The 10,166-nt window shown below is 53.8% G+C and overlaps 1 protein-coding gene across 1 annotated transcript; it reads right to left on the bottom strand.

Annotated features, from left to right (window-relative positions):
• Positions 1-6,889: 6,889 nt before the first annotated feature.
• Positions 6,890-8,910, bottom strand: LOC134218372 (uncharacterized). The gene has a single exon (XM_062697314.1). The coding sequence runs from the start codon at positions 8,749-8,751 to the stop codon at positions 7,177-7,179; it is 1,575 nt and encodes a 524-aa protein (XP_062553298.1). The 5' UTR covers positions 8,752-8,910; the 3' UTR covers positions 6,890-7,176.
• Between the last annotated feature and the right edge of the window lie 1,256 nt (positions 8,911-10,166).

The following is a 10,166-nucleotide window of genomic DNA, read 5'->3' as shown; positions in this document are numbered from 1 at the left end:
ACAAAACAAGGAGCGGTTTATCATTTGGGGCTGTGACTGCTATGAAGATAGCTGCCATTTCAGCTGAAAAATGGACACGTAGGGCGGAAGGCTGTTTGAGATGGATAGGTTTGTTCCTTTAACTCCAATTCCGACTCCTCGGGAGGAAACGGATCCGTCCGTGTAACGATACTCATGTCCGGGATAGCGTGTTCTCTGGAGTTCCAGAACTGCTTGACGGAGTTGTACGGTGTTGTCCCCTTTGTGGAAATTGTTTTTGATGCTATTATCGACGCGGATTGGCGGTTGCATCCAGGATAGGGCTCCGTGCCAGTGGAGTTTAGCAATCGGTGGGATCGTTGAACCGCAGGCAGCACGTAGTAGCCTGTCTCCTAGGCTCAGGAGGAAGGTTTTTTCTTCCCCGGCAGTTTTGGCTGTAATACCAGCCGCCTTTCGGCAAATGGCAGCGTGCAGGTACAATCGGAAGGGTAGTATACCTAGCTCGGCACAGGCTGCTTCAGCAGGGTCGAAGGCAGAAGCCCTGATATCGTTCGGACATACATATTATAGACCGGGCCTAAAGTTTTGATGGTGTTTTCGATTGCCACGCAGGTTAGCTCTGTGCCATATAGGATGCGGCTGTCGATGACTGCTCGAGCTACTTGTAGTCTGAGTCTGCGATTGTTGGATCGGTGTGGTTTGCTGATGGTCTTGATAAGGCTGAGCCTAGGTTTTAGTCCTGATTTGACACCGTCAAGATGGCGTTGAAAATTAAGCTTTCGGTCTATGTCGACCCCAAGGATGCGGACCGTTTTCTTGTTGGGAATGGATTGGCCGTTTATTTTGAGCGAAGGACCCGGAAGTTGGTGTCTCCACCGACAGACATGTCCCCTTATGCATTTGGCAGCAGACATAGTGAAGCCAACTGAAATAGCCCACCTTTGGACGGCGGACACCGCAGATTGGGCTCGAATTTTTGTTCGCCCCGGTGTGTCGCCGATGATTACAAGCAGGATATCATCGGCGTATACGAATATGTGTACGTTTGGGGGTAGGAAGCCAAAAACTCCATTCATGGCCACTAAGAAGAGGGTAACCGCCAGAACAGAGCCCTGGGGAACCCCTGTTTCCTCTCGGAAGGTCTGGGAGGTGGTATCGCCGATTTGAACTTTAAAGGTTCTGTTGACCAGGAAATTTTGGCAGAAAGCTAGGGTGCTACCAGTAATTCCCCATTCCGCCAGCTGGCGGAGAGCAAAGGGGGTCCACGTCCGGTTGAAAGCTTTGGCAATGTCGAGGGATACGAGGTCGACGTGTTTGCCTTGGCCGTATGCTTCGTGAAGCAAGTCTCCCAGCGCCGCAAAGTACGTGTTTGTCCCGTAGCCTGCTCGGAAAGCGTGCTGTCTGTGGTCGAATCTGCCCTCGCTTTCTAACTTTTCCCTTAGCCTTCTGTTGACCATCCTTTCAGCTACTTTAGATAGGCAGCTGGTCAGGGAGATGGGACGGAATTTGGTTGCGTCCCTCGAAGCAACGTTGTTCTTGGGGATGGGGATGATGATGCTCTCTTTCCAATTGTCTGGGAAAGTTCTTTCTTCCCACAACCGATTGAGGAGGTCTAGGAAGGTGGTTTTAGCATGAATAGGAAGCTGCTTAATGAGCGGGTATCCGATATCATCGGGGCCAGCGGATTTTCCATTACCTTTTTTTTTTTTTTTTTTTTTTTTTTTTAATCTTTATTTCTGTGTTTTTTTAATCTACAGATTAAGTTCAACACCAAAAGAAAGGGGGCTGGAAGAGACCCCTTTGCGGGCCAACCTTGGGTCCCGCCCATAGCGGTGCAGCAAGACTAAATTATGGAGAGGGTCGGCCGGAGGGGCCGCCCTGCGTGCCAACCAAGGGCATCGCCATTTGACTTAGAACTAAACACTTGACTAAAATCTAAACACTTTAAAATGGGAAATTAAATAATAATAATAAAAGGAGTTCACAGAAAATTAAAAGTACGATGATGACACTACACAAAACGAGTTAAAAACGGGGGGTTCCGAAGCGGATGGGGACTTTATTCCCGGTGTAGGTACTTCGGCGGTTGGTGTCCTCCTGTGCTCTCCGATAAAGTTGGCGTTTGCTCTGCGCTCCTGCGAGCCCTGTAGTCCAAGGGTTTCTTCTGGGGGATCCTGCTATAGTTTGGCAGTCTCAGGATGTCCTGTTGTGGTTTGCGATGCGCTGTTCTCCGGTGGTGATTTAGCTTCCGGGTGCCTGAAGTAAGTGGTGAGGCCCTAATCCAGAAACCTCCTCGTCAAAATTTGCCATTCTTGAACAGAAAACCTTTTGATTTTTCGACCTTTTTTACGTTAAAAAGGTTCAGAACGCCACCTGGTGGTTGAGGCGATATTCGGAATCCGAAAAATTCGGAGGGAGCCTGAAAAATGCTCGATGATTTTTTATCAAGATCCTTCGGTGAAGGAAAAGAAAAATTCGATTGCGGGTTGGCATATGGTTTGACGAGGTATGGCTGTGGAGGTGGAAGGTCGATGCCCCCCCAGCCGAATCGGAATGGCGATCGCTGGGGGGGTGGGACTTACATTTAGGAAATGCCCGTTCGCCTGATGTGGAGGGCCTCAATACCGACGCATGACGTTATGGAACTGTCAGGGTCCTATACTTCGTAGAAAAGTCGGGCGTCCTTCAGGAAGCAGAAGATGGCCGTCATAGCAGCTTCGTCGTCCGCCAGTGCGTCCCTAATACTCCCCGGTATACCGTATAGACTTCGGGGGTAGTCGTATTTGGGACACCGACAGACAAAGTGCTCCACACTATTTTCGGTGTCGCAGAGATCACAACGAGACCGGAAAGGGCCCCCACCACCAAAATTGTGGGAGACCCTTGTGTGCCCGGTCCGGAGCCTTGAGATAACCTGCTGCTCTTTCTGGGTGGCTGGGTCTTTCCAGGAATCGGTGTTTCCTTTGATTTTTCTAAGGAAGAGCCCCGTGCTGTTGTTCCATATCCGAGCCCAGTCCTGGCCGACGACGCTCTTCGTCCATTTCTTAACGTCGGCCAGCGGGACGGAACGGGTATAGGCCAACCCTTCATGCCCAATGCAAGCGAGGGCATCCGCTACTACATTCCCCCTGATGCCGCAATGACCAGGAATCCAGGCGAAGCAGGTATCTGGTGCCATACCTGCAAGAATTCCTTGGATCCACGGGTGTTTTGGTGTGTGGCTTTGGAGGGCAGCCACCACACTCGCCGAGTCCGTAAAGATCACGATCGGTTTATCTGCCGGAAGGGTGGCGGCAACGAAAATGGCTGCAGCTTCAGCGGAAAAGATGCTGCATTGCGACGGTAGGCTCTCGGACCTGGCTAGGTTGTTGCCAGAGACACCGAAACCTACTCCTCTGCTGGATACGGAACCATCGGTGTACCGAACGGTATGATTCCGGAAACGGGTGCTCAGAAGCTTAATAACCGACCTTCTAAGCTCCTCGGAGTTGTCGCCTCTCCGGAAGCGCGCGGCGATGGAGTTTTCGGTTCTGACGGGAGGCATTGACCAGCTTCTTGCTCCGTGCCAGTGGACCCGCGCCACTTGTGAGACTTGTGCTGGCCACGTTTCTTAAGCTCCGGTCAGCCTAGTCGAGGAGTGGGATCCTATACTCTCCAGATGTCACCGCAGCATAGGAGGCTGCTTTGCAACAGATGGCTGTGAGGACTCTGTGCCGGAAGGGGATGATACCGGCTTCGCCGCAGGCTGCTTCAGCTGGCGTAGAAGGAAGGAGACCGGAAGCCAGTCGGACGTACCTGTTGAAGACTGGGGACAGCACGCTAACGAGGTCCCTTCGAGCAGGGCAGGTCAGCTCTAATCCATATAGCAGGCGACTATCGATGGTAGCTTGGCCTATGTTAAGCCTGGTGTACCGGTTGTTGGTCCGGTGTTTAGTGGCCAGAGTTTTCATGAGGCTGATTCGCGGTTTGCAGGCCACCTTCACAGCCCGGAAGTGTGGTAGGAAGGTGAGCCGTCGGTCGATGTCGACACCGAGAACACGGACGATTTTCCGGTTGGGTATGGGGTCGTGGCCGAGCTTAATGGACGGGCCTCCAATTTGGTGGCGGCCATAGCAAACGTGGCCCCGGATGCACTTACCCGCGTTCATGGTGAAACCAACGGATGTGGCCCAACGGTGGATTGCGCTAACCGCCGCCTGCGCTTTGATTCTGGTTCGTCCGGGGGTTCCGCCTACGACAACTAGAAGGATGTCGTCAGCGTAGACGAAAAGGTGGACGTTGGCCGGTAGTATGCCGAAGACCCCGTTCATTGCGATCAGGAAAAGGGTGACCGCAAGAACCGACCCTTGGGGGACCCCAGTTTCCTCGGCATATTCTCCGGATGCAGAGCCGCCAATGAGGACCGTGAAAGTCCTGTCGGTCAGGAAATTTTTGATAAAGGCAAGCATGTTGCCAGTGATGCCCCATTCTAGAAGTTTGTTGAGGACCAGGGGTGTCCAGGTCCTGCTGAAGGCTTTGGCAATGTCCAGCGAAACCAGGTCAACATGCTTGCCTTCGTTGTACGCGCTCTGTAGCACACTGCCCAGGTTGGCAAAGTATGTGCTGGTGCCATACCCTGGGCGAAAGGCGTGCTGTTGGAAGCCAAATCTTCCATCTGCTTCCAGTTTTTCACGGAGCCGGCGGTTGACCATTCTCTCCATGGTCTTACACGCGCAGGAGGTGAGGGAGATCGGACGAAACTTGGAGGGATCCCGACCCGTGGTGTGGTTTTTGGGAATGGGAATCACGTGGCTTTTCCTCCACTCGTCTGGGAAAGTGCGGTTCTCCCAAGTGTCGTTGACGAGTTTGAGAAGATGGGTTTTGGCGTCTGGAGGAAGCCGTTTCAGCATGGGATACCCCAACTCATCCGGGCCGGATGAGTTCCCATTGCACTTGGAGAGTGCATGGGCCAACTCACCTGCTGAGAAGGGTAGGTTCAACAGGCAGTTGGGGGGGTCCGCGGGAATAAAGATGGCGCTGAGAGTCAAGTTTCGAGCGGAAATAGTGCTTCGGAAGTCAGCTGGGTACTGAGCTGTTGCTACCAGGGAGGCGAAGTATTCCCCGAGGGTGTTGGCAACTTGTGCGGGTTCTGAAATCGTTTGGTTGCCTTGGTCGAGGTGGATGGGCGTCGCCCTCGACTTACCACTTATGGCATTTACCCGTCTCCACAGATCGGCGATTGATTGGGAGGGGTTGATGCTGTCGACAAAGTCTTCCCACTGCTTGGATTTCGCCTCCCTGATAATGATTTTGCACTGTCGATGCTTCTCCTTGTAACAGTCCAGGGCGTCTGGCCTGAGAGGGTGGTTGGGGCTGAGCTTCCTCAGAGCCCGCAAAGCTTTGCGTCTGGCTTTGACCGCGCGCCGAGTTTCCTCGGACCACCATCTGAGTGCGCGACGGCCGGGATAGCCGCTGGACCGGGGAATGGTTTGCTGGGCAGCATCGAGGATCATGCTGGTAAAATCGGAGAAGGACGAGGGAGGTTGGTTCACGCAGGCAGTCGACATGGCGCGCTCGTACTCCTCCCAGTCCGCTTCGTCGTATTTCCAGCGGCGTCGCTTGATGTTCACAGGAGGGGGAGCGTTGGTGGAGATCTGCACCGGGTAGTGGTTGCTACCGTACAGATCAGTGCCAGCTTTCCAGGAGAAGCGTGGCAGAATGGACCTACTTACCGCGGAAACATCAATGGAAGTGGCAACGTGCCCGTTGAAAAAGGTGGGAGCCCCGTCATTGAGGGTGACGAGATCGCCTTCCTGAAACGCTTCGGCTAGTGCGGAGCCGCGAGGGTCGGCCCTTGACCCTCCCCACATGGGATGGTGGGCGTTCATGTCCCCGAGGAGAAGCAGTGGGGGAGTAGCGTTTTCAATCAGGGAGCTTACCTTTCTTTTGACGGCGGGGAAGGCGCCGCAGGGGATGTACACGTTGATGATGGTAATGGGCATACTTCCGTGCAGCCGGACACCGACAACCGGCAGATCCTCGTCGATATCGAGGACATCAAAGGGGATATCCACCAGTACCCCGATGGCTACGGAATGCCTGAAGTTGTTCCCAACCTTGCTGGTCCAACGGTACTTGCCTCCGAGCGTTCGGTCCATGAGGGCGTCGGAAACTCGGTTCACCTCTTGGAGAGCGATGGTCCATGGAGAGCTGTGGTGCACCAGCAGCTCAAGGTTCGGAAGGTTGTTCCAGTACCCGTTGATGTTCCATTGGAGGCAGTACTTAACTTCCAGCGGGAGGGCCGGGGTTGGGAAGGAGGACGATAAAGAAGGGGGAGTGTTTCTTACCGTACCTGGAGGAATCCTGGACGGGCCAGAGCCGATGGAAGAGGATGATCCACTGGCTGGCCCGGAGCTCGATGCGTCAAGGGGTGACGACGAGGAAGAACTGGAACCACTGGACGATACATTGTGCGGCCGGGGGGAGCCGGCTCGGCTAGTACCGCTTGAAGTGGGAGAGGAGCCACGGAGGTGGGACTTATCACCCGGGTTGGAGTGCCCGGGGAGCCCAGGACGCTGAAACTGTTGGGTCTTATGGCCCGGGTGGAGGTCCCCGGGTTGCCCGGAACGCGGCCTTGGAAAGAGGGAGAGGTTTGCAGTGACTTGAAGATGTTTGCTTTGCGCTTGCAGCTTGCATCCCACGTCGTCCGTCGGGGAATAAAAAAGCGTCCCGAGAACGCCAACAGGAAAACTCTTGCTTCCCTCGGAGTCCACCGGAGAAACAGCGGCTTGATACCTTGCGCTTGCTATGCTTGCAGGGGGATGATGCGTCCCTCTTCCGTCTATCCAATGGTGCCGGAGGTTGTTCCCCAGTTCCGGTGTGGGAATGACGTCCGCACTGGGGGCCCTGACTACCAAAGCGATCTGGACAGGCTCTTCTTTATTTCTTCGTCCTCTGGATGCCGAGGTCGGTCCGGTCGTTCCGGTTGGGTCTTGACGTCCGGTCTACCGGCGCCCCGACGATCCAGGGCTCCACATTGTAATTCTTCGTCCTCGGCCTTTACCAGGCGCCGGGGTCGTTCCAAAGGTTCCGGTTGGGGTATAGCGTCCGGTCCAATGGTGCCTCGGCTACCTGGGTCCGACGTCGGCTCATTGGTGTTGGTGGTGTTCGAGATTTGTGGCACGTTGGAGGCTGTAACATTGGAGTTGAAGGTTCCAATTATTTAGCGGTAGAACCGCTGTTCTTGGCGTTAAGCCGTTGGGTTTTTGGGATACTCTTGGGCTCGGTGGTTGGATCTGGCGACGTGCTAGCGATATTCCTCTTCCCGGCGATCCTGGGGCCGGAAGTTTGAGGAGATACCCGCGCTTTAGTGACACTGGTGGGTGTCGAGTGTGCAGATCGTTCTGCTGTTGCCGATCGTTTCGGCGTAACGTCACCTGAGTTCACTCTCTCCTTGATGGGGAGGGGTGAGAGGAAAACAAGGTCAGGGGAGATCCGAGAAGTATCTTGGGAGTCAGCTTTGGATAGGGTCTGAGGGGTGGGTTCGACTTCGGTAGAGGAGCTGTTAAGGGCAGGGCTGGGCCCTTCCGGTTTCTCGACGGACGTGAGTGTGTCGTCCATCAAGTCGATTTCATCAATTCCGATTGATTGGGGAGTTGCTGCTGTTTGAAGGAGCTGGCTGTTTATAATTTTGTCCAGTTTATCTTGGAGCTCGGCATTCCTTCGGAGGCTTTCCTCCATCATGGCTTCCAGTTTTCGGATTCTCTCGTCCTTTTCGGCGAGGGCGGCAAGTAGTGTAGCCATAGTCGGTTGAATTGGTCCACCTTGCTGAGAGCTCTCTTCGGGCACCCGCCGCGCAGAGTTCCTCCTAGAGGTTTGACCTGCATTGGCGACTTCAGCGTACGTTGGCTCTCCACTCTTTTCCAGCTGCAGGATGCGTCGCGCTTCGGGGTAGGTACAGTCCCGGTCGACCTTTATCCGCTGGACATCGTTCTCCAATCTATACGCTGGGCAGGCTCTGCTTTTGCGGGGGTGCTGGCCACTGCTACACTTGGAGCAAAAGGGCGACAAGTCGCATCTTTTGTCCTCTGCGATCGGGTGGAAACCCGAGCAGTTCCCACACGTGGCTTTAGAGGCTTTACATCTTGTCTTTGTGTGACCGAAATCCCAACAGTTGAAGCACTGCATGGGAGACGGATAGTAGGGTCGAGTGGGGCACCTCAAGAAACCGAAGAAAATGTGTTCCGGTCTTGAGGTCCCGCTAAGCGTGACGACGAGGAGGGGAGTATTCTCTCTTTGCTGGCCAGCATTCCTTGTGATCCGGTGGATCTGGATAACATTTTGTTCTTTCAGTTCTTCCAGTAACTCTTCCTCAGGTAGGTCAATCACGTCTCGACAGTAAACTATACATTTTACCGTGTTATGGACCGGGTGGGGGATTACCTTGACAGGGGTTCCGTTGTTTAACTTAGCCATGGTCAGCAACTTCTCAAAGTGCCCAGGATTTCTCACTTTGAGGGCGTATGACCGGCCACCGCCTTCAGGGAAAGCGGAGTCGATATTCGCTCCCAGGAATTGATGAACGGACTTTTTGATTAAGAACGGGGCGGCAGGTAACGATGCTCCGTTCACTCCTTCAAGACGAAGCACCATCAGCTCACCCCTCTCGTTGCGCGGATCCATGTAAGTCGGAAGCGTCCGACCGGTGTAACTTCCATCTATCCTCCTATGAAGTTTTTGGGGCCGAGGGGGGGGGTCGTCTCCCGAAGGAGGCCCCCCAGACCTAGCTGACATCCCTAACCCAAAATTTAAGCCCAGAGATAGTTACCTCTTTTAACCAGAAGGCCTCTTGGAGTTTGAACCACGTTGATCCGATGAAAACCAGAGAAAACCGGAAAAGCACCTGATTTCAAAGTCTCCTAGCTCGAAGACTGTGTGAGCTACAACCTCAGAACCGACACTAGGTGGTAGCTCCGGATCTTAGGAACCACTTTTGGGGGGAGGGGTAATAGGTTTGGGGGGGAGGGGTAAGGGTTTTGGGGAAAAAACAGGGGAGAGGGGTGGAATCGTCCCCAGAAAAAAATGGGGGGAGGGGGGGGGGGAAAAGTGTCCCACAAAAAATTGGGGGGAGGGGGGGGGGGGGGGGGGGTAAAAATGTCCCACAAAAAATTGGGGGGGGGGGGGTCGGGGGGGGGGGGGAAGTGTCCCACAAAAAAATGGGGGGGGGTAGGGGGGAGGGGGGGTCAGGGGGTGGGGGAGGGGAAGTACTTAGTGGAAGGGGAGGGGGGTTCTTGGTTCACTCACTGCCGCAGGGGACGGATCCTGGTAACAATCTTCCGCGGGGGTTCAACCTCACCGCACAAACACTACACCAAACACGTGCTCCTACCTCTTCCCCGGTAGGGCAGCAGTACCCAGCACTGTATTTGCCTCTTCACTGGCAAAATATCGTCCCAACAAAATGGGCGATCCCCAGTTCACTTACGGTCAAAAGTGTGCCTCCCTGCAGGGAGTGCACCTAATTAGCACTTTTAATTTCGGCAAGTCAAAACTTTCCGATCCGATGGTACTGAGGAAAGGACTTTGCCGAAACAGCCGCACTTGACCGACCTTTTCTGCCCTTAAAGGGCCACTTCCGGGATAAACTGCACTATCCAAATGTTCGCAAGAATGCGCACTTCACGACTGGAATGTTTTCTGACCTCCCCACCGCACGGGGAGGGCCTGATCTAGGTTCAAATTCCCTCTCTGTGAGGAAGAACCGGCCTGTGGGCCGAAAAAGTCCAATAAAATTGGCGTAACTGCTAAAATGGTGTGCCTAGCTCAACCAAATCACACCGCACAGCGGTAACCCCGTGATAAAACGGTAAAAGCACAAAACAAAACACACTAACAATTAACAGTAATAAAAATCGCACAGCGATAACAAACGCGTCTGCATATAATCAATGCTTGACACGAACTGTTCCATTACCTTTGGCTAGAGCATATGTGAGTTCGCCATAGGAAAATGGTTGGTCTAGAGGAGATGCTTCATGGATTTTTTGGCGTAATAGCTTGTCGATTGATGGTTGCGACTTGATGATCGTGGTCTTGAAATCGAGGGGGTAGCTGTCAGCGTCAACAAGCGAGGCGAAGTATTTTCCAAGGCAATTTGCTACAGTAGCGGGATCAGTAGTAATGTCACCGTCAATGTCCAGAGTAATAGT

This window comes from Armigeres subalbatus, chromosome 2, assembly GCF_024139115.2.
Source record: "Armigeres subalbatus isolate Guangzhou_Male chromosome 2, GZ_Asu_2, whole genome shotgun sequence".
NCBI lineage: Eukaryota > Metazoa > Arthropoda > Insecta > Diptera > Culicidae > Armigeres > Armigeres subalbatus.
Note: the sequence above shows the minus strand (reverse complement) of the source record. Positions and strands in the feature narration are given on the sequence as shown.